This window comes from Thamnophis sirtalis, unplaced genomic scaffold (genome assembly GCF_051295495.1).
Source record: "Thamnophis sirtalis isolate CommonGarterSnake01/CBP01778 unplaced genomic scaffold, rThaSir2_p1.2 scaffold_1, whole genome shotgun sequence".
Lineage (NCBI taxonomy): Eukaryota > Metazoa > Chordata > Lepidosauria > Squamata > Natricidae > Thamnophis > Thamnophis sirtalis.
The window spans coordinates 16,687,665-16,713,165 of record NW_028261381.1 but is presented as its reverse complement, the minus strand read 5'-3'; the positions used below and the strand labels follow the sequence as shown (position 1 = coordinate 16,713,165).

The 25,501-nt window shown below is 41.2% G+C and overlaps 1 protein-coding gene across 1 annotated transcript in view; it reads left to right on the top strand.

Annotated features, from left to right (window-relative positions):
* Window positions 1-25,501, top strand: part of ZNF804A (zinc finger protein 804A) — a 243,360-nt gene that overhangs the window by 203,222 nt on the left and 14,637 nt on the right. Inside the window, exon 3 of the mRNA XM_014058311.2 lies at window positions 21,575-21,705. Coding sequence (XP_013913786.2) covers window positions 21,575-21,705 — 131 coding nt within the window. The remainder of the gene's footprint in view (window positions 1-21,574; window positions 21,706-25,501) is intronic.

Below are 25,501 nucleotides of genomic sequence, written 5' to 3'. Positions count from 1 at the left end.
TATTCTCTGCATATTGAAGAAAAACTGCAATCCACATCACTGAATCTGCACACAGAGCATTTTTTTTCCTCACAAAAGTCAATCACTCAGCATCTCTCTCTCTCTCTCTCTCTTTAAAAAAGCCTCTAAAATTGCAGTGCTAAGGTGCATTACGCAGCTCTGTGATATAAACAACAATGGCTTCTCTAGGTTGCTGAACTTGCTCGTGAAATTTAAATGTCATTATAATGACTGATGTTGCAGCCGAGAAATGATCCTTCAGTAATTTTATAAGTGAATCAAACATTTTAGGCTTTGGCAAAGCAGGAATAGCAAGAAGTCTTATGAGAGCAAATATCTAGGCCACACAGACCAGGGGTGTCCAACTCGTGATGACATGCAGTCATCACATGATATATCACGCTATTTTCCCCTTCGCTAAACTGTGGGTGGATGTGGCCAGAGCTTGACACATCTTGCCTGTGGGCCACAAGTTTGACACGGTTCCCCGACAAATGTGCGCTTGACAAAAGCGCGCCTGACGAAACCGTGAGTTCTAAAGCGCACCGACGAATGAGTGCAGAAGTGTGCTGACAATAGCACGCTGACAGAAGCGCGCTCTAAACCTAACCCTAAACCTAACCCTAAACGTAACCCTGAACCTAACCCTAAACGTAACCCTAAAACTAACCCTGAACCTAACCCTTACCTTAACTTAAATCGCACTTCTGTTGGTGCGCTGTTGTTGGCGCGCTGTTGGCACGTTGATGACGTTGCGGTTTTTGCAATGCGGTTTCATCGGCGCGCTTTTGTGGTGCGCGCTTTTGTCGGGTCACGGTTTGACACCCTTGCCATAGACAGTCAACAGGATAGCTCTTTTCTTCTTCAGTGATTTATAGTGTTTATTTTATACTAAAAATAAAAGCTCTCTGCATATAAAGTAGTTGACCAATACCAACTGAAGTGTGTCCAAGACCCACTTTTTAAGCCATTTTTTAAAAAAAATTCTGAGGTTTCCAATTAGTGATTATTTTTGACTGGTTATTCAAGCACTTGAATACCCAACCACTTTCCTGCTGGTCTTCAGTTCTCAGTCAATTCCATTCTCAGTGCCAGTAGTGCTGCATCATAGTAGAAAAAGAATGGAAGTAATACAAAGATTATTCTTTAGACTCAAAATGTTAACTCTGTTGGAAACACACAGCTGCAGTCTTTCAAAACCACTTGAGCTACAGTGGCCCAAAAGCTATTACCAACACATAGTGCCCTCTAGCTTACAAAACAGATGGATGATTTTATAAGCATCAAATCCAGAAGTTCCACTCTGGAGACAGAACACCACTTAATGGGTAACAATGCATGAGCTTGTTCTGCAGGGGAAAGCATTAGTGAGGGCCATAGTGGAAATTGAAAAGAATTGAGGAAGAAGATACTTGTTATGATTCACTAAGTGGATTATTATACTTTCAAGAACTCGACCTAGTGGTGGGGTTCAAATAATTTAACAACTGGTTCTCTGCCATAATTATTTCTTCCAACAACCAGTTCACCAAACTGCTCAGAAACTTAACAATTGGTTGTTCCGAAGTAGTGCGAACTGACTGAATCCCACCACTGGCTCCACCCCAATACTAGTTTGAGGGTACATATGCTTGGGAGAGGGAGAGGGAGGGAAGGAGGGAAGGAGGGAGGGAGGCGGAGAAATGTATACAGATATATATACATACATACGGAGAGAGAGAGATACAGAGAGGGAGAGAGATACTGAGAGAGGGAGATACACACACACACACACACACACACACACACACACACACAGAAATGTATACAGATATAGATATATATCTATACAGAGAGAGAGGGAGGGAGAAAGAGAGAGAGAGATACACACACAGAGAGACATAGTCACACACACACACACACAAAGAGAAAAATATATACAGATATATAGAGATAGATAGATAGATAGATAGATAGATAGATAGATAGATAGATAGATAGATAGATAGATAGATAGATTAGATAGATAGATATGGTAGATGGATAGAGAAAGAGAGAAATGTATACAGATATAGATATAGATATATATCTATACAGATAGGGAGGGAGGGAGGGAGGGAGAGAGAGAGAGAGAGAGAGATACATACACAGAGAGATACATAGACACACACACACACACACAGAGAGAGAAAAATGTATACAGATTATAGATAGATGATAGATAGATAGATAGATAGATAGATAGATAGATAGATAGATAGATAGATAGATAGATTAGATAGATAGATAGATAGTTAGATAGTTAGATAGATAGATAGATAGATAGATAGATAGATAGATAGATAGATAGATAGATAGATAGATAGATAGGGATAGATAGATAGATAGATAGGGATAGATAGATAGATAGATAGTGAGGGAGGGAGAGATGATAGACGGATAGATGGAGAAAGAGAGAGAGAGAGAGAGAGAGAGAGAGAGAGAGAGAGAGAGAGAGAGAGAGAGAGAGAGAGAGAGATCAGGCAACTAAGGATTTGAAACACCTATTTTCAGCATGTCTTTTTATTACCACCAATGGACTCCTAGCCTCAGGATGGCTGTTCTGATGTGACTCAGAAGGCATCTGTATTAGCCATTTTGGTACATTAAGTACTTCATGTGTCAGAAGGTAATCATGGATCTATCCTGGGTATGCTCAGGGAAAAAAAGGAAGAAGAATGCTCATATATTTGCTACTGGATAAGATTTGAAATGGTAGGCCAATGTGATACAGAAATGGAATTGAAATGTCAAGTGATATTTAAAGTAAAGAAAGAAAAAGGACTCCAATGTGTCCTTAATTTCCCCGGTTGCGGAAAGCTCTCGAAGATATTACTGCAAATTTATCTTTATAATTAGAAAGTTTCTACCATCCCCACTGAAGTCTGTGAGGTTTTTTTTTGTGTTTTGTTTTATGTTATCAACTTCAGTGAAGGCAGAATGGCGCTCCCCAAAAGTCATGGAAAAAATATTACCTTCCACGTTCATGGCTGTGATGCATGCTACCCTTTCGCCCCTATACAAAGGGTTTCAATTTTGTGATCTTTTGATCATACACTTAAATTCATTGAAAAAGCAGGAAGCTCATTCCAGCATTCTTACAGCAGCTTTCTCTGTGGTGATATTTATGAGGCATTCTTGAGGTTTTTGCTGAAGCTAACAAAAATATCATAAAGCTCTGCATGTTGTCCATCCTGCTTTTCTACTCAACTTTGCCCATGATAGTGGTAAAATATTCAACACAATAGCCTCAGCAATTTTCTTAATATAGAAAGCTGAGAAACCATTGCCATTTGCTCAACTTTATATGCACATTTAGATATACCGTGCCTCGTGTTTATGAGGAGGCTAGAACAGCTAGAAGTGTGGGGATGGCTTGGAATGCGAGCTTTTCATTTGATTAACCATGAGGGCTTCCACAGGCCCAGATACTAAGATTAATTTGCTTTAACAGCAGTATTTCAGTGAAGTAGGCTGCCAGATCTGGGCTGCAGAACTCCAAAGGACTATTAAATTGAAGCAATTGCAGATTTATGTGTCTCTTTGTTGGCCTATAGGGGTCTTCAGCCCCAAATCTGGTAATCCTGACTGAAGGAAACCATCAGAAAGCTATTATTACAATTTTACTGTTAAGGATGACCTACAAAATTAAGATAGAAGAAATCTTTAAAACAATTGTTGACTTCCTGATCCAAAGTTAAAAAAAAAAATCAGAGGGAAAGAGCAGTAAGAATAATAATGACTAGGGTTGTATAATAATTCTATATTGGAAAGACTATTCTGCCAGCTCCGTTGCTGGCACCATGCTGTAAACCACCAAACACATCAGCAAAATAGGAATTGCAGCAGCTCTCTTGGGGGTCTACTGTGAACGTGGTGCAGCATCCAACTCTCCCTTTCTAACTGCCTTCCAATCAATGGTGGGTTCCGGATCCTGGTGCAACTCGTACGATGCAACAGGGCTGGGTGTCCACCACATGCACGCATGCATGTGTACTTACCGCCCGTGACAGTCCACGATGGCTCTGCAATGTTCCAGCTGCTCGGCGGAGTGTTGCGCAAGTGCCGTATGCACTGTGCGTGTGCGTGTAAGCCCCGATCGGCTCAAATACAAATAAGGAAGGCAGGCGGGTAGATGGGCCCTCCGGAACACCATACTGGAATGGTACCTAGTGCTCCCAGCAGACACCAGTACGCCTGCACTGGGGCTTACTGGTCGTATCACACCTCTGCTTCCAATAGTTCTGGGCTGCAAGAGTTACAACACAGACATCAATCTAGAAATAGGCACTTGGAAGGCACACTGCAAAGCTAACAAAATAATGCAAATAGAAATGTTCTAAACATTCCCTTCCTGCCTTCATCTATCAGAGTAAAAGATGAAGGACAGAACAGAGACCAGAAAGCAGAAGCTGTACTGCTGAGCCAGAGAAATTCAACACCTACTATATAGAAGCTCCCTTTTCTGCTGTAGCTAGAAGGCTGAACCAAACTGGCATATAAGCTTGGTTATTATCAGTTTGGGAAACTTTTCTCCTTTCCTAGACAAGATAGCCAGGAATTCAAAAACAGATGGCATGCTAATATGCAATAGCTTCTACCTCTGCACAGTCTGAGTACAAAGTTTATATCTATCCACTCAATCATAATTTTTACTCGCCACAGAAACTAAACAATTGCTTTATTGTAGTACTATATGGGAAAAAAAGCCATGCCCATCTAAAACTCACAGTGTGGTGAAAGAAAAATGAAGTAGGATAATTTCTTCTTTTGAAGTACTTTCAAGGACTTATGCATTAAAAGACAATTTTAAAGATCCAGGCATTTTCAAGAATATTTTTAGGCCAAGGTTGAAACTGCTATCACTACTGATGATAAAAATGTTGTAAACTATCAGCTCCATAGAAAACAAAAAAAAATGTAGGTATAAATAAATTGTTATTTTATTCAATAGGGTATTTGCAGTTCTTGAACTTATTTAGTAATGCTCTGAATTCTTTGCTAGGTTAGTATATAGTTATAATTACTATCAAATGCAAAATTAATATAGTAAATCAATTGTGTACAACATTCATTTGAACTCTCATTAAATTCCATTCAGATTCTTGTAGCATATCCATTATTACAGTATTTGAGCATGGCATTAAATAATATTTCAATATGCAATTTGAACTGATTAGCTTATAAAAATTGAGTTATGTTAATCACCCCAAACTAATATGCAATATATGAATGTATGATTGTTGCTAATTGCAGCAGGCATACATTGGAGCAATGCAAGAACAGCATAGAAATTGCTCATTGTAATCTTACATTTAAAATAATCCATTAGTTACATTCACCTTTTCCAGACCTGTTAGAAATCTTAAGAAAAACAACTGAAAATCTGACTAGTCTACCCCAATGCTTGGAACACATGCATGTGTGTGGATTCTACTTTCAATAACATTAATGAAAAGCCAGTCATCTGTGCACTCTCAGTACTGTATATATAACCAGTCTCAATTCAGATTTTCTCTGACTAGCCATTTCCTCTTCCTCTTTAAATAAATTAACTTCCTGTATCCTTGCTATTCAATTCCTCTTTTCTCCCTCCATTTTTTTTTAAACCACCCTGTCCCCTGAAAAATATTTTTCCTCTGAATTTTTCTGTTTACTTTTTTCTGACTATACTTCAGAAAGTAAACCAATTAAGTATTTTTCTTTCCTCTAACTGGAATTTCATTCTTTGTAGAAACATTGGCTTTTATTCATGTTCTGTTTGCTAATATTTGCATGCAGAGTTTAGAAATTGTGGTGGGGAAGGAGGAGAAAAAAAACATGAGATCATCAATGGTCCATATCCTCGTTTCTTTGCATTTAACGGAAGATACAATTAGCACCAGAAGTAGATACAAATGTATACTTGTGCATTATAAGAAATATAACATACTGCGAAAAACAGCACATAAAACACTGACAACAGTGTATAGTCTTTCAGTGGGGCCCATAAAAAACATACATGGCCATGCTGTCTAAGCTTGTTCTTGACAATGTTCAGAATAGTATGCATGTTGCATGTGTGGATTTGATTGATGGATTGTTTGATTGATTCGATGCTGTCCAACTCTAAATGACTCTGTTCATTGGTAACAATGTACCAAAACAATGTAAATATAGTCTAACAGATGCAAGCAAAGCAAAAACAGATGAAAAAGAGAGGGGAGGGAGAAAGAGAGAGCAAGAGATGGCAATTCTGACAAACCCAAAATAGCCCAGCAACAATTAACACAACAGCCCAACAAAAGGGATACCAACATCCTAGTCCATAGTGTGGGAGAACACCTTTTTTTTATATCCCTCTGGAATGTCAGGACAAATATGGAACTAGGAGCCAAGGGGGAAACTTCATTTGATCACTGTAATAGAGGAGATTCATTTTGTACTGTATTTTTTTTAGCCTCAAAAAAGAGGCTGAAAATCTGGGTGCATCTTATACACTGAATACAGCATTTTTGGCCTCCCAAAACTCCATCCCTTCACCAAAATGGCCATGCATAGCTTGTAGGAGTCTTTCAGAAAGCTCCTGGGGACTGAGGAGGACAGAAAAAAGGCCCATTTTTGCTTGTCCCCCCCCCACTACCAGGAATACTCTACAAGCCTCCTAAGGGCTATTCATGCCCTTTTAAAAAAAACGGGCCCGTTTTTGCAAAAAATGGACCGTTTTTTGGGAGGTTTGCAAAGTGCAAAAAAATATTTTTTTTTAATTTGCCTCTTCAAATCCTTGGTGCATCTTATATTCTGAAAAATACAGCATATATTTTTGAAATCCTAACATTATTATGAAAGGGAGAATACAGTAACAAATTATCAGGAACACTGAAAATGCAAACAATGAATTTGTTAGAGGAACTTATCTTTTAATTTAAATTCATTCAATATAACTTCATATTTGTTATTGCCCACAATGGAGTAAGATATTGCTATTCATATTTGCTTGAAGCTGTATGGCAGTAATGGATTTTGATCAAACCTCTCTCTCACTACTCCCACCCACCCCCCCAATTTTTGGTAGCAAGATTTGTTTTTCTAATTGCCAGATTTGGACAAGATAGAACAAGTCACTCTAAATTGATGTCCCCCAAGTTTTAGTAACATTAATCTCTACATTTGGCAACTGCTAGGCAGGGCTGTGTTTATTTTATGATGCCATTTCTAGAACTGACTGCCCCTCATACAACATTATATTAAGAGGAAAGCTGCCACAAGCCTCTGGCTATAACAAAAATCAAATGAGTGCAATCTGATTATAAAATGAAGAACATTGTGTGTGGGTTTGTAGAAGAGCATTAAAAAACCTTCTGTCTTCCTGTGGATGCAATGTGTGTATTGGTGTGTTTTAAGACAATTGCTTGAACCGGCTTAAATGATCATTAGGTCAATAGAAATAGGAAAAAAGCAGTAGGAAGTTTAGTTAAAGTCCCACAAAATAAACAAGAACTTCTTCAATAAATTCAATATTGTGCTATCACATCCCCTTCTATCACCAAAAGCATTTAGCAGCTTGCAAAAATATCATGATTTAATACCAGAGCATAGGCAATCTCACGTTGACTTCACCTCTACAGAACAAGGAATTGGAAGGTAAGAATGTTGCCTTATGGGTTGAGCCTCATAATAATGACGTGCAGTGTCCTGAAATTGTGATAGCTTATAATTTATCATCTATATACCCAAATTTTAAATTTACCCATCATATTCAAAAGTGGATAGAAAGAATGAAGTGAAAATGATGAATGCAATCACCCCCTATTTATGATGTATCTCAGAAAAATCCATTCTATGTTAAGCCATGTTTGTCTGCTGATTAGTAATAGCTGTCAGGGCAGTGAAAACAGTGGAAGGAAATTGAGCCTCTTCCAATCCTTTTCATCAACAATACCAAATACAACACAAAAATGCCTTTGGTCAAGCATTACGGGGGGAGTGGGGGCAATGGTAAACAACCTTTTAGGTACCAAGGAATCATAGTAAAAACCATATTGGGGAAAGGAAAGGAAAGGAAAATATTAGAGGACTACAAATTTTTGCACAGCTTTTACATTATGGAATTTCAAGTCACTTGAATACACATTAGAACAATACAATTATGAAGCTTTTTGCAACAGAACTTTTTTTTAATGCTTTAATTAAACAATAGCCTTGTGTCACTTTCATCAAACATCTGAGACACTTTCATTAAAAATACTTTGCAAGATGTACAGCATTTCTAAGTATAATCATATTACACTCAAAGTTCTTAATAATTTGTCTGAGTTTTTCAGAATATCCAGCTATTTATTTATTGATAATAAAAGGCAATGTAACTATGGATCAAACTACCAAACTTTCTGAGTCATAAAGGAAAGATGCATAATGCATTTTTATGAATTTATAGTTCTACATTTTAAAAAAGCCTGTTACTTTATGTTGCAATTAGAAAAGAATGTAGAGAGAATAATTAGGACCAGTCTAAGCAACATGAGCAAAGATTTTGTTATTGTTGTGATAGGCTTGTATACACTTACACATATTATAACTATTGTTGATTCTGCTCCATATCACAGTTTTCTGTCTTTCAGGAAGGGACTACTTCACTGAATGCATTATTTCTAAGATGGAAATGTGCATTTTAACAGGCATGCATTCTAAATGAATTGGAAAGAGCAAATGTTTGACTCAAAAAACCTATGGGATACCGTGTTTAAAATATTCTCTTAAACTGTTTGGGTTATTGCTTTAAAATGCATCATTGCTGAGCATTAGAGTATATAAAACACTATTTATTACATGTTCATTGATCACTAGCAAACATGCTAGGCTTTTCCTCCAGGGAATTTTTTTGTGCTTGTTTCATTCATTGAAAAAAAAAGTGGTTTTACATAGGTACAGCAATAATCTAGAGAAATGTCCATTTGTAATAGGAAACGAACCCATAAAAGAGGTGTTCTTTCACGTTCTCAAAACATCATCTTTGGTTCCAGAAGTACAATTTCCATTCAATTTCCAACTTTTCCTTTCTGGTGAACCATGTTAAAAAGATTGTAGCCTTGCAGTCCCAGGAGGCTCTGGAGGAAGCAGATAATATAGCACTGTTTCAGTTGAATTTCAAGCTGGGATATAGTACCAAAACACCATTGTTCACATTAATGGATGATCTCTGGGATGGGGAAAGTGTATCTATCTCACCCTTCCTTGATCTCTCATCCATCACTGTGTGTGTGTTTGAGAGAGGGTGGGGAGAGGGAAGGAAGAGATGGAGAGAGAGAGAGAGAGAGAGAGGAGAGAGAGAGAGAGAATAATTAATATGCTGATGAGATTTGTTTATAAAACTTTCCCAGTCTGGATAGGGAAGAATCAGTTGAACCCTGAAAAGACTGAGTGACTGTGGGTTTTAGGAACTTTACATCTAGTGGTCTTCCAACATTGACCCAAGATAGGGAACAATCCCTGAAGCAGAACTGGTGTACAATTATTGGGTTTTCTTGAACTCATGTGTCCTGCTTGAGGAATAGGTGGGAGCTATGATGAAGAGAACCTCTCTACAATTATCACTTGCATCTAGTTGCATCTATTAGTTGCATCTATTCCTATTCAGGAGACATTTCTTGGGGAAACTCATGCCTTAGTCAGTTTCCATTTGGTCTGTTGCAATGCACTGAATATGGGGCTGCCCTTGAATAGCATTGGAAGCTCAGCTGGTCCAAAAGGCAGCATCATATGCAGTATTGGATGCTCTCTATATAAGAACACTTTGTATGAGATGCACTGACTTCCAGTAGACTTCCAGGTGCAAATTGGGATCTGATTATCACCTTAAAGCCCTACACAGCAGAACCAGGTTATATACACGATCTCCTCTCCCAATAGTTCTCACTTATACAGCTAGATAGGGCAGAATGAGCCTGGATCTCCAGGGTCTCCAGAAGGTTATGAAATCCTGGCTATTTCCACAAAGGTCCACAAAGCAGACTGTGATGTAGTTGCAGCTGTAGCTGTCATATTGCTATTGGGATTTCTTTAGGGCCCAAAACATGGTCTTTTATTGTGCATTTTAACAGGCATGCATTCTAAATGAATTGGAAACAGTAAATGTTTGATTGTGATTTGACTGACTGTCTTCAAACTTTCATCACCCAGAGTGCCTTGGTAGATGGATCACCATAAAAAATATATAAGGATGTATGGATGTAAATAATAAATAAAGCAGTGTTGCCAGCCCTGTTTTGTCAATGAACTAAGAAGCACACTTACTAATTTGATTTATTATATTTTTTATCAACCCAATAAAGCTTGTTGCTCGAAGAACACTTGTTTTCATCCATCCTCCATCATCTCTCATTGCCTTACTTTAATAATATATGTACTGATTCAGATGCAGTCTTAGCACTATAGAGCTGAAGAGCTGAAGGCAAAGAATCATTTATGTAAAATTGAGCTAACGCTGGCAAAAAAGACAGAAGCATCTTTCTTGGAGATGAGGAGGCAATTGTGTTCCCATTGGATATCCCTTTTTTTGCCTTTGGAAGGAGGAATTTGGGACTGGATGCCTCCTCAGTTACTTTAAGGCAATATTTCTGAAGCTTGGCAACTTCAAAATGCATCGGCTTTAATTCCCAGAATCCCTGGGCAGAAGTTGAAGTCCATACATCTTGCCAAGGTTGAGAACCACTGCTCTGGGATTATCACTTTATAAAGTTTTTAAAAAGTTTCAGGATAGGCAGAAACATTCTTCAGATGTGGGGGAAGATACCCCCTTCTCCCATACCTGGCTGATACTTTGCCAAATTAGTATTTTAAACATCAAATATTTTATGCCCAAAATAAAGCTAATCATTCAGTGGTGGCCCAGTTTGACATGGAAGAGATCAGAGAAGTCCATGGTTCCCGAAACCATCTGTAACCTCATTGTTTTGAATAATTAGCCAGTCATGGATTGTTAAATGATATAAACCAAAACATGGTTGATCCAAATTTCTTGCTTACTAAAGGAGGTTGTCATACTATTGGTACCCTGAAGTGCCTAACATCTTCAGTGATCCAAATGCATTGTAATTGAATTCTAAACTCCTTTTAGTGCTAGGCTGAATTAATCATGGTGTGTACTCAGAAAATTGCCCACGGCTCTACTAGAAGGCTCCCGATTAGGGTCACTGTCTGCTCCACTAGAACATTATTTAAATGAAAAAAAAATAACAGATCACTTTCTTTTAAAAAGCCAGGTAAACTAGTTCAGCATATTTTAAGGTCTTCAAACAGCACAGGATATTTTGCCTGGCGCAAATAAATATACAGAAATCAAAGGATTAGCAGGATTCCACAATATTAAAATGCTCTGTTCTTCAAACAGATGTAGTGTTATTTGTATATTTGTATCCCACCTTTATTATTTTTGCAAATAACTCGAGGCAGCGAACATAGCTAGCAGACATTCCTTCTCCTTATTTTCCCCACAACAACCCTGCTAGGTGAGTCGGGCTGCGCATCCCCACTCCCTTATTCCCAATACGAATGACATCTCTATATTTGCCCTTCATCCCATGATATCTCCCACCTGTGTGAACGCTTCCATTCATTCATAGAAGCTTAAGTCCCCTAACCAATCCTACTCTACAAAAAAGAGCACTCTAATTTAAACCCTTCTTTGAATTTCTGCCATCCACATCCATTTCCTCTGTCCATTTATTGTGCCTCTAATGTAAGGTGACCAGACGTCCCGCTTTTGGCGGGACACACCCGCCTTCCAACGCATTTTCCCGCGTCCCGCCCGCCTTTTTAAAAAGCACGCTTTTTTTGGCGCTCGCAGCTCCCGCCCATCAGCTGCTAGCTTGCTGGGCTGGCTCATTGTTCTGTTCTCTATCCTACCTCCTACCTACAAATTTAAGCCAGCCCAGCCTGCCGCTCACAGATTGGATTGGCCTGGACTCCAGCCAATCAGTGAGCTGGCTGGGATGGAAAACCGCGGCATGCTTAAAGTTTTCCATCCCAGCCAGCTCACTGATTGGCTGGAGTCCGCTTAGCATGCCGCATGAGTCCCCCGCCCATCCGTTGCCGCTCGCATGGGCGGGGTAGCGTAGCGAGTGAGCGGGGAGCGAGCTCGCCTTTCCAGCTCCACTTCCGGACAAGCTGTGGAAAAACCTCTGCGAAAAGTGCCACCTGGGGCCGCCGCTTCTTCTCCGAACTCAGAGTAAGTGACGGGCGGGGCGAGTGAGGGGGGGGTGGCGGGATCGCCACCCGCTGCACTGCAGTTGACTCACCCCGGGCCGGGCGGGCTGGGAGGCTCTGGGCGTCCGGGCGGGAAGAGCACAGAGAAAGGCAGAGCGGCGCTCGACGCGACTCTGCTATTTCTGCTGGAGGAGTCCCTAGATAGGGAAGGCGGGTGGCGAGGCAGAGGAAGGGAGCGCAAATGGCGGATCCCGGGCTCATATGCAGAGGGAGCTCTCCAGGCACAGGAGCGCTGGAAAAGTGCCCCGCTCATGCACCCACCGGGACGGAGCACGCTCGCTCCAGCCCTGCCTGCCGGCAGGACTTTGAAGTGTTGGCTTGCCGCTTGCCTTCCACTTCGGCCCGCGCGGAAGGCAATCCAGCCCTTTCAAAGTCATGCCGGCAGTTTAGAACTCGCCCGCCATTCAGCGAAACATCTTTCGCTGAATGGCAGCCGAGGGGCACACTAAAGTGCCAGCATGAGTTTGAAGGGCTGGCTTGCCTTCCATGTCGGCCCGCGTGGAAGGAAAGCCGCACTTCAAAGTCATGCCGGCAGTGGGAAGCCTTTGCTGGCCCGATACCAGCTCTGAAGTTGCTTTCCTTTCTACTAAAGCCCCTGCTCAGCAAAGCAAGTCCGGGGAAGTCCTTTGAGCCGGCTAGAAAAGGTCTGCCACGAACTGGGAAGCTGACGCACCCCCCTCCTCTCTGCCCCCCCTCTGCAACCCCGGATACCCTCTGCCGCCGTGCCTGAAGCATGGGAGCGCTCACCAGCCGGCAGAACGCCGGAGTGGAAGAGGTGGATGTCCCGTCCAATTTCCTCTACAGATACCCCCCAAAATCTGGTAAGACGGAGCAAGCAGGGGGGGGGAATATGCGAGAGGTTTGCGGGGAGTCCCGCCTGGCAGGGTTTTGCGCGCGCTCCGTACTCTGAGTTGAGGGAATGGCGAGCAGCGGCTGCAACCCCAGAGTTCGGCTAGGCGAGAACTTTAAGGCGAGCGGCGGGACGAACCCTTGCTGTCAATCTCCCCCTCCCCTTGTGCCTTTTCGCAGCCGTCCCATCGTTCTCCCGCCAGTGGGGCTGCTCCTGTGATCCCCCCCCCCGTGGCTGCGAAGGAGTTTCCCGAGAGTTTTAGAGGGTCAGGAGTACGACCCTCATTGCAACGTCGCCATTTGCAAGCTCCGGCTGCTTGGGAGGGTGGTTATTCATGTATTTTTTTCTTCTTGCTTCCGCTTTCTTGCCGGCTTGCAAGGATTGTGGTGGCGGCTTGGATGGAAATAGTGACATTCGTGGCATCGCGCTTGGGGTTAAAAACTGCTTTTCGTTCGCGGCAGCAACTGCTCTTTGAGAATTCTTGCTTGAAAAAACAGGACTCCCTCACGCGGTCCTGAATTGAGGTCCATCTCCCTCCACCCCTAATTAAAAAGCCCCTGGTAAATTCTTGCCTGTCCTGTGCCACTTGGCATGCCTGCCTGTTTAGTTGTTATTGCGCTGATTGAATTCTAAAATACCCCATCAATCTACCCCATCCAGAGGTGGCGGCAAGAGCAGCGCGTTGTTGTTGTTGGGGCCAGCCTGCTCGTCCATGGTTGGAGCCATCATCGCGGGCGTTAGGGACCTTCCGTTCTTCCTCCGCACCTCGCCCGAGCAGTCCTTACAGTCGCTGCCCGGCTCCAGCCATGGACGAGCAGGCTGGCCCCAACAACAACAACGCATTGCTCTTGCCGCCACCTCCGGGTGGGAAGCAATCATGCCTGTGCGGCCCCTGTGCTGCGGTGGGAAGCGAGTCTGCAAGGCTTGGTTGCTTCCCACCCGGAGGTGGCGGCAAGAGCAGCGCGTTGTTGTTGTTGGGGCCAGCCTGCTCGTCCATGGTTGGAGCCATCATCGCGGGCGTTAGGGACCTTCCGTTCTTCCTCCGCACCTCGCCCGAGCAGTCCTTACAGTCGCTGCCCGGCTCCAGCCATGGACAAGCAGGCTGGCCCCAACAACAACAACGCATTGCTCTTGCCGCCACCTCCGGGTGGGAAGCAATCACGCCTGTGCGGCCCCTGTGCTGCGGTGGGAAGCGAGTCTGCAAGGCTTGGTTGCTTCCCACCCGGAGGTGGCGGCAAGAGCAGCGCGTTGTTGTTGTTGGGGCCAGCCTGCTCGTCCATGGCTGGAGCCGTCATCGCGGGCGTTAGGGACCTTCCGTTCTTCCTCCGCACCTCGCCCGAGCAGTCCTTACACTCGCTGCCCGGCTCCAGCCATGGACGAGCAGGCTGGCCCCAACAACAACAACGCACTGCTCTTGCCGCCACCTCCGGGTGGGAAGCAATCACGCCTGTGCGGCCCCTGTGCTGCGGTGGGAAGCGAGTCTGCAAGGCTTGGTTGCTTCCCACCCGGAGGTGGCGGCAAGAGCAGCGCGTTGTTGTTGTTGGGGCCAGCCTGCTCGTCCATGGCTGGAGCCGTCATCGCGGGCGTTAGGGACCTTCCGTTCTTCCTCCGCACCTCGCCCGAGCAGTCCTTACAGTCGCTGCCCGGCTCCAGCCATGGACGAGCAGGCTGGCCCCAACAACAACAACGCATTGCTCTTGCCGCCACCTCCGGGTGGGAAGCAATCACGCCTGTGCGGCCCCTGTGCTGCGGTGGGAAGCGAGTCTGCAAGGCTTGGTTGCTTCCCACCCGGAGATGGCGGCAAGAGCAGCGTGTTGTTGTTGTTGGGGCCAGCCTGCTCGTCCATGGCTGGAGCCGTCATCGCGGGCGTTAGGGACCTTCTGTTCTTCCTCCGCACCTCGCCCGAGCAGTCCTTACAGTCGCTGCCCGGCTCCAGCCATGGACCAACAACAACGCACTGCTCTTGCCGCCACCTCCGGGTGGGAAGCAATCACGCCTGTGTGGCCCCTGTGCTGCGGTGGGAAGCGAGTCTGCAAGGCTTGGTTGCTTCCCGCCACCGCCTCTTCCCTCGTCCGTCTCGATTGCTGGAAGCAGTAACAAACGGCGCGTCTGCTCCGCTGTCAGCGCCTTGACAGCCACCCCAGCCGGCGGCTACCAGGCCTCGCTGGAGTCAATTGCAAAACCGCGTTCAGCGCTTTGAGGACCTGAGGCATCTTGGGAAATGCAGTTCCCTATCGGAAAGAATGGAGTAGCTGCGAATTTGTAACAACAGAAGATAATAACTTGGTGCTTCGCAGGTTACGAAAATCTCAAGTTTGATTTGCACACTGTTTTTTAAAAGTTAGATAAAGAAATTATGCTGTGAAAGCGACTAGAAAGCCTCCCCTCCCCTTCCTGTGTGCGAGAAAGGGAAGGAGAGGAAGGAAGGAGGGAGGGAGGGGGGAAGGAAAAAGAAGAAGGGAGGGGGGAGAAGATGGAAGGAGAAAAGATGGATGGAAGGAGAAAGAATGGGAGGAGAAGGAGGAAGATTGAAGAAAAAAAGAAGAAAAAGAAGAAGGGAGGGAGAAAAGTGGGAAGGAGGTAGGAAGAAAAGGGGAAGAGAGGGAAAGAGCAGAAAGACAAAGAGGATGAAGTTGATAGGCAAGAGGAAAGAGGAAGGAAGGAAAAAAGAAAAAGGGAGGGAGAGAGGAAAGAAGAAAAGATGGAACTAGAAAGGAAAGAAGGGAGGGAGGAAAGGGGAAGACAGGGAAAGAACAGAAAGACCGAGAAGGTGAAGGTAGATAGGCAGAAGGAAAATAGGAAAGGAGGGAAGGAGGAAGGAACAGAAGCGAAGAGGAAGAGAGAAATGGAAAGAGCAAAAAGACAGAGAAGGTAGATAGGCAAAAGAAATGAAGCTGAAAGAATGGAAGGAGGAAGGAAGAGAAAAGGAGGAAGGGAGTGAGTGAGGAAAGAAGAGAGGATGGAAGGAGAAAGGAAGGGAGGGAAAGAGCAGAAGACGGATAAGGTGAAGGTAGATAAGCAAGAGGAATGAAGGAAGAAGTGAGGAGTCTCGGGGAGGGGGAAAGAAAACATTTAGTGACCAAAGTTACAATGGCATTGAAAAAAGTGACTGATGACCATTTTTCACACTTAGCGACCGTTGCAGCATCCTCATGGTCACGTGATCAAAATTTTGTTTGGCAACAGATTCATATTTATGCTGGTTTCAGTGTCCTGGGGTGACCTTTTGACAAAAAAATTTTTTTTTAATCAAGCCCCTCCCCCCCCCCCCGGTCAAAGGCGTCCCTCTTTTCCAATCTGAAAATCTGGTCAGCTTACTCTAATGTGCCTCTAATGTTCAAATCCCTAGCGCCACATAACGGAGTGAGCTCCCGTTACTTGTCCCAGCTTCTGCCAACCTAGCAGTTTGAAAACATGTAAAAATGAATGTAGAAAAATAGGGACCACCTTTGGTGGGAAGATAACAGCGTTCCGTGCACCTTCAGCATTTAGCACATGACCACGGAGACGTCTTCAGGCAGCGCTGGTTCTTTGGCTTTGAAACACAGATGAGCACCGCCCCCTAGAGTTGGGATTGACTAGCACATATGTGCAAGGGGAACCTTTATCTTAATGGTCTTCTGTATGCCTTCCTCTCTCCTGCTATAATTTTACGAACTTCTAAAATTCAACCCTGCCCATGAGATGGGCCATGTTCCTCTCGGTTGTCTTATATCTCCCTAAGAAACTTACAAAATTACAGCTTGACATACCGTCAGATACCTATTTCACAATGACTCCCATTGTCCATTGAATCTACCCCAATTCACACAGTAGTGCTGTACTTTAATTTCCTCAAATCATAAGAATTTATAAAGGGGGTATTAGAGCATCAAGGACAACTTTTTATTTCAGAAATCTAAATGAAAGTATCCTCAGCTGCTCTCTAGCTTCTGCTTCAGATCATCTGGTGAAGGAAAGTCCAACCATCTCCCTAAATAATGTTTTCTGTGTAAGTTTTAATATTCCTTCCAAAACTTTAGAGTATGTCCAGGATCATAGCTGCAGAATGTTCTCTGTTATGATGGAGGGAGAAATCCACAGAAGAACTAACTGTCGTAAAAATAAATCTTAGGGTCTATTTAAAATATCCCAAATGTTTTATTCAAACAAAGCTACTTTCTAATTGCTAGAGACTACAAACTTTCTTAAGCTCCATCTGAAAAAGAGTAGCAATAGAAATCATGATTATTTAAATTGCTGTACAATGTATTGGTACTCCTTAACATGTATTGGAGTTCCTTAAAAAGTGAGAATGGACCATTGAAATAACAACCATTTCAAGTATAATAATTCACTTTGCCTTTTTTTCTTGCATCCTTTTAATTATGAAAGCATATGAATCAACAAGTGCGTGTACAGTCCAAATGAAAAAAAGTGGGCATGTAGAAACAATAAAGAGCAAATAAATATTGTTTGTAAATGCACTGCATAAAGATTCCAGGAAAGGAAAGGAAAGGAAAAAGGAGAGAAGAGAGAGGAGAGAGGGGAAAGGAAAGGAAAGTCTAATTAGTACAGCCAGCTATAATTATAAATTGCAGAATTAAATTAGGTTAGTTCCATGAAGGAGTATATCTCAGTACTAACCCTAACCATAGGAACAGAAGCTGTTGAAACAGTGAGTGCTGATACACATACACCAGTGGTGGGTTGCAGAAGGTACGCCCAGATACAGGCATACCAGTGCCTGCTAGGAGCAACAGACACCGTTCTGGTGCTTCGGAGGGCCCACCCACACGCCTGTGTTCCTGAGCTATATTTGACCCAACTGGGCCATTTGCAAACCACTGGCATACACCTAAATATCATTTAACAGGACTTGTATTTTCCAATTACCATAATACCTTATATACCTTATTCTTTTATATTCTATTCAATTAAAATCTTAGCAGATCTATAAATAGAGGAGTGAGAAAGACGGGAGGTGGAAGACCAAGGAAGAAAAAGGAGTAAATAACATTGCAGAAGTCTCAAGGTCCCCAGAGACTTTGTGGCTTTATTTAAATCCTAAAGATTGGGATCAAATGAGAATTGCAGATCATCACTTCATATCTACTCATTAACGACTTTACACATGGGGTTGAATGCTTTGATCCAATGAAGACAGTTCTCATTTTTTTTAAAAAAATAAGAACAAAAGTAAGCTAAAAATTTGGAGTCTGTAATTGTGACAGCTAAAACTGGTAAGACAAGGGCCAGCAATTCTCAGGCCAAGAAACAACCTTTTATATGTAGAAGCTAAAAGTCCATTGACCCAAAAGGCAGGGCAAAAGAGCCCAGCATGTAAACGTGAAGGCACATTTATTGAAAGAGCTTGTTTCCCTATTCTGCAGCAGTCAGATTCTCTATGTATACATGACTTCATCATTGCATTCAGGAAAGTTGATGAACAAAGTTATATTTGTGAAGCTTTAGGTTATAAGCAACTTCCTGAATGTAGGAGTGTCTGAAGTTTCAAGATGACAGTACTGTCACACCTTGTGTGAAGTCTTAACACACTGCATAGTAAATGTGTATGGTAAGAACAGAAACATTGAAAAAAGGATAAGTAAATATTACCCCCCCCCCCAAAATAAAATAAAATGAAAGGAAAATATCTCCAGTAAGCATGGTATTGGTAAAGAAGCAAAATCCTGGCAGCTAAATTTAAACCCGGGGAAAAAAACCTTAACAGCAATGGAATAAAAAAAAAAAATCCTTCAGGAAAGCTGAAAGTTTAATAGGAAAGAAATATCAATGGAGGAAAATAGCCTAGGAGATACTCTACCGAAGATGAGATCTATCAGTCCAAGACCAAGGAGATATGAATATGCCGAGTGTTTCTAGCTGTAACCTTAAACCAAGAAGTATCATTGAAGTAAGTAAGTGAGAAGTAAGTAATAAGGAGTACCAAGTGAAGAACAATCAGTTGAGAAAGTTATGTTGCAGAACAAGTATTACAAAGAGAGATCAGTTGATTTGGTTGCAAGATACGAGGTTTAGAGAAAACTCAGGTAACTTTTATGTGGAAGGACTGATTATTCTGATTATTTCTCCCTGTGTTACGTTACTCAAAGATGAAGTTCTTACTCCATTTGCCTGTTTGTATGGTATAAGAAAAAGGCTTAAATCATCATTAGCTGCACTGGTTTAGAGTAATGTTTATCCCCTTTCTTCTGACAATATTTTGGACTACCTCAAGGTGTTCTCACTGAAAATACCTGCATATTTCACCGACATTTTGTTTTGTTCAAAGTATTATGTTCCATTTTAAAATCTTGCATATTTTGGATGCAATTTTCCATAACATTTGTTAGAACTACATATTTTTGCTGGATTGTTTACTTTCAGTTTCTGTTCTAGCTTTAAAATGCAGAAATAAATAAATTCATCTTAAAATTCAAAATGAATAATTTTCTCCACTTTACTAGTTTTATTTTTATAATTTGTTACTAACAAAATCTGTGATTACATCAATACCATTGCTCAGATAAGACAGCAAAATACATTTGCCTTGTATAGTTGGAAATCAGAGCAAATCTTTTGCCTTCTGTAATGAAACCATAGGTTGCTACTGCTTGCCATAGTGTAAATATTTGTTTTAAAAGATTGCTCTTAATAAAGTAGTGCAGTGTTTGATTGATTCATCTGGCCATTTTTTATTACACTAATGGAATGTGTTTATCTTCCAAGATTGAACATGTAATGGGTTTGATTTTTTGGAGCTTGTTTGGATACACAGCAGATTGAAAAGTTTAATCTTTGATTAACTCAATGGAATGACTATGCACAACTTCCACAATGCAGCTTTAAGCTGTTTTTTTGGGGGGGTGGTGGTGCTTAGGAGGGCTGAACAGCTTTTAAAAATACTGTCACTTGACAGGGCTTCATTCTGGATTGAGGGCTAGTGCAGCTTCATGCAAAGAATTATTCTGCAGGTATACCCAGAGGTGGGATTCTACTGGTTTAACAACCAGTTTGCTGAGCATGCGCGGGCTTCAATCACACATGTGTAGTTCAGAGAATACTTACCTTCTGGATTCCCGCTTGGGAAGGAAAACGGCTGAGGCATGGCAATCCACTCTGCCACGTGACTCAGCTGAGGGTAAAGCATAGGGTTGGGGTGGTGGTGGCAGTCAGGCCCAGTTGATTGTGGGAGCAAACTGGTTCACTCCTAGCTGATTGTTGGAGCTACCAGTTTGGGTGAACCGGTCTAAACCGGTAGAATCCCATCCCCAGATATGCCTATCTAACTTTCAAACATGTTAGGGCAATTTTGGGATCGTTGAAATCAAGCGAGACAGAGTTACTGTTTGTACATTGGGATTTTCCGTTGATGTTCAAGTAGCTTTTGGATGTGCAGAGGGAGAAGGTTTACAGTCTGGGTATTCAGAGTCATAAGGCAAAGTGGTTTTTTTTGGGGGGGAAAGAGAGCCGAGGTGGTGCAGTGGTTAAATGCAGCACTGCAGGCTACTTCAGCTGACTGCAGTTCTGCAGTTCGGCTGTTCAAATCTCACTGGCTCAGAGTTGACTTCCATCCTTCCGAGGTGGGTAAAATGAGGACACGGATTGTTGTTGGGGGCAATATGCTGACTCTGTAAACCGCTTAGAGAGGGCTGAAAGCCCTATGAAGTGGTATATAAGTCTAACTGCTATTGCTACTATTGCTAACAAACAATATCAATTCCCCCAAATGCACAATCCCCCAAATGTAAGGAATTATGTCTCATTTTAAACTAATATTTTAACAATAAAGAAATAGAGGATTTTATTTAGTCTCTGCCAGAAAACTTCTTTATTTTTTTCTTGAACAATTCTCATGGGATTTCATGAAAAAAGAATGACCGTTGAAAATTATTTCAAGGAGAAGAAAATCTCAGTAATATTCTTATATTTAGAATATGGTGTTCTGGTAGTTACCTGGTTGTGTTTTAGAACGTATAATATTTCATTGCGGAATTATTGTTCCAGCATCCTACATGTGCTAACTTCCCATGGATCAATTAAATCCTAATGGAAGATAGTGCAGAACAGTCCTGCTCGAAGCTGTTTCTGCTGAGTACCAGTGTCTTTCAGAGGGATTAAACTATGTGAGACAAACAAGAAAAATAACCACTACAGCCACTTCAAGTATATTTATCAATAAACTCAAAAATACCATGCCAAGAAATAAATTGACCTGGGAATAAGATAGGAAAATGGAATTTTTGAGAAATTGCAAGGTGGATCTTACTACATTAAACAAAATATAAGCAGCCCTGAATTTCTTGCTGATTTTTTTAAAAAACAGTACATGGCAGCAATGCCAGAGCACTTTCATTTCTTCCTGTCCAATGATGTAGTCAACATTAAATTGTGGTATTGCAAAGTGATGTTTTCATAGAAGTTCCTTTCTCTGCATTAACATTTCTCTTTTTCTTGCTTGCTTCCAATTATTTCCAACAGAGGCTCAAGGAGCTAAAGCAGAGGGAGTTTGCTCGGAATGTAGCATCCAAATCAAGAAAGGATGAAAGGAAACAAGAGAAAGCTCTTCAACGCTTACACAAGTTAGCTGAACTCAGAAAAGAAGCTGCATGGTGAGTGAGAAGTTATTAAAAGGAAAAAAAGAAAAAGAAAAGAAAGGGAGAAAGAACGGAATTGACCATTGTGATCTCAAAGCAGAAAAACATAAAGATTTTTTTTTCCTGACAAATCTGTATCTGACAACTAGATTTGGCACAATGCAAAAAAAAAAAATAATAAGCATTTTAAAAGTATTGTTGCCTTTCAAGAAAGTTAAACATTCACAAAGTGGCATACATTTAACTAAAATACGACATAGGCACTGGTGTCTATGGGATGGCAGAAGTACCATTTTAATGCAAGCTCATCCCATTTGAAGATATAGGGCTATGATGACACATTCATCTTGTCCAGTTTGATCAGATACCAGTGATTGTGGTGTTTGTATGTTTGTATGTGTGTGTGTGTGTATGTGTGTGTGTGTGTGTGTATACTATATGCATGTGCATGTAGGAATGTTTGTGTATGTGTGGACATAAGTTTGTATATCTATATTGATGAAGGCAAGCAGACAAATTGAAGTCAATGACAGACAGTATTTGAAGGAAAGAGATATTTCCGTGGGCTGATGATTCTCTGCAACATTTTCATTAATACTGCTGGAAGGGAGACAGAATCTCATAGCTCTGCCAAAATAAAAAGGTGAGATGAATTTTGTGGGCGAGCCCATTCTTCTACAGATTTGTCTTCTTTTTGAAGATGTGCTCTGGGTGATTCAAACTACGTGGATATGACTCTGGGGATTGTAAATAGAGAAGGAATAGCAATTTTCCCCTTTCTGACGTTAGAAACCTTTTGCTGGATCCAAAGCTTTTTATAGTTGAAGTCCTTCCCTTCATAGAAAGAGTGTTCTATATCAACCTCATTGATTATATCCCATCAAGTCATTATTGACTCCTCACAATCACATATGTAGATTTTCTCCATGATGATATATCCCCAATCTGATCTTTCAAGTGTCCCAACAGTGCACCCATTGCAACTGTAACTGAACCATCCATCTTCCTGCTGGTTGTCCTTTTCTTCTCCTTCCTTCTACCTTTCTCAGCATTGCAGGATTTTCCAGAGAATTAGGACATATGTGTCCAAAATTGGATCATTTGAACCTGGTCATTTGTGCTTCGTGAGAATGCTAGTTTGCTTTGTTGGATGATCCATTGGTTTGTTTTCTTGGCTGCCCATGGTATTCTCAGCAATCTTCTCCAACACCAAAATTCAAAGCTGCTAGTACTGTTCCTGTTCTAGATTTTTAAAATCCAACTTTCACTTCCATTGAGTATTAAGGAAATACCATGGCTTGCATGATACTGTATGAATAGACCCATCACATTATTGAAATGTCTTTTCCAAGTCCTCCATATCTCTTCTATCATGTGCTACTTTACAATATATTTCTTGATTACTTGTTCCTTCACTGTTGGTGGTTGATCCTAAAAGGCAGAAGCAATCCACCACTTATCTTCACCATCAGTTCGAAACCTGATAGTTCTACCTCTTATCATTAGTTTGATCGTCTTCATATTTAATTTTAATCCCATTTTTCCCCACTGTACTCCCAGCATTTAGTATGAGGGCTTGCAGATCCTTTGCATTTTCAGCAATCAATTTAGTGTCATCAACGTAGTACAAGTTGTTATCTTTTCTTCCAATTTTAAAGCCAATTTAATCTTCTTCCAATCTGGCTCTTCTTAATGTATATTAAGGATATAGGTTAAATAAAGAAAGGGAACATATTCAGCCTCATCCCATTCCTTTGTCAACCAGGAACCAGTTTGTGTTCACTCATATTGTGGCTTCCTGACCTGTATATACTTTTTTCATGAAGACCATGATGTGATCTAGAACTCTATTCTCTGAGTACATTTTCAATTAGAATTGACTTCTTCCAACCTGTTGGATGTTGTTGTTCTTCAGATTAGCTGGCACAGCTGTTTAGAACTTTAAATGATTCTTCTTTTGCTTGCCATATTTCAGTGGGTATTCCATCAGTTCCTGTAGCCTTTGGACTTGGCAATAATCGAAGTGCTGCTCTGAGCTTGGGTGCTACTCATTTATTAATTAAATCAGTATATGGATAGTAAACGTCATCCACATCACATATCAGATCTGATTTGGGAGCTTCCTATTACAAACCAATAATTTGGAAAATAATATTTAAGCTTTCGTGCCAGATACTTCTTTTAGTTTAATCTGTAAAGAGGCATCTACATTGTAGATTATACATGAAATATGGTCTTGGACAGCCCATTAAAACACATATGAGCAATTACTAGTCAGTGGTCTGCTGAAGGCTTGAATATAGTTTGCTATTTTATAGTCAGCTATGCTCATATTTTCCATTTTCTACCTTCCTACATGTGCAATGTCTCCCATGACTTATTGGGAAAAAGGAGAGAAATTTAATTCATCTTGGCCTGTCTAATTCCTAAGAATCAGGTTCCTGACGTTATGAACTCAGAAAAAGTGTAGCATAAAATGAATAATAGAAATTGTGGAAAACCATCATCCTTATCCCCAGGAATAAAATACAGTGATAATTTACTGCAATCATAGATCAATAGAATGAAAAAAGATAGACTAAATATGTTATCATGAGATGCATAACAAAGAACAGAACCAAGCAGGAACTCTTAAGTATCATGGGGTAAAATACATTTTCTTAGCAAAATAAACAAAAAAAATATTTAAATAGAAAACTACCAATCATTCTTCTAGGTGTAGCTCATAATAAAGGGAGAATCAGACTCTTCTTGTTCAAGTTTTAGAATAAAAGTACATAGTTGACAGCCTGAGTCTGTTTCCACAGGGATAAAAGTTATTTATTATGTGCAATCTTGTTAAATTGACCAATGGGAATTTTAGATTTAGTTGCAGTTGTATAAGTTGAGGACTATCTGTACTTCCATTAATCTCCTGTTAACAAATAGGTGACTATTTTAAGGCCACAATGATCCAAAAACTCATGGGTGAGAGAACCTCAATGTAAGAGCTCTTTTTCATTATCAGACTACTGACTAACTGATAATAGAGTCCAGAGAAACAATATAATTCCTGAACCTATACATGAATATAGACATGACAAAATTGAGATAACCTTTTCTGAATTTTGGGAACAGTTCGTGCCTCAAACATACATACAAACTCTGTACATTTTTTTTCTTCCACTCCTTTATAAAATAAAAATGAGAAACTATGCCACCATTTAAAAAAAAAATGTCAAAATTTAACACTGGATTTCTGAGATTCTGGCAGCCACAAATAAAGGGTTTAATGCCACTGATTACAGAATGAAAGAGACATATAATATATGGGCTTCCTTTTCACGTACACTTTCTCTCCTTGCTGCATTTGCTATAAACCCAGAGAGAGTTAATTTGATGTAATACTGGAATGTCAAGCAGATCTAACATGGAAATAATTTAACTCCGTCTTTTGCTGATTATCAGTGCTCTTTATATGCTCCCTGCAAATAGTCTTCAAATATCCAAATTGCTTGCCAGTCTGGAATTAGATAAACATAAGGTGATCTTCAAAAACTGGGGAGCCATTATGAAAATGTATGATTAGTCAAATGTTTAATTGCATTAAGTAGCAACACCTACACAAATCAGCCTGTAGTGTAGAAGCTGAACACGGAGGATGTCTTGTGATTGTTGACCTCTGTCATACTTTTAGATTGCACAAGTTTTACAACCATTATTGAGGTGAAGCCACACTGCTTCAACATTCAAACTGCTAATAGCAGAAACCATGACCACTTAGCACCCTCTAAATCATCTGGCTGCCATTTTAATGTCATTTCCTATAGTT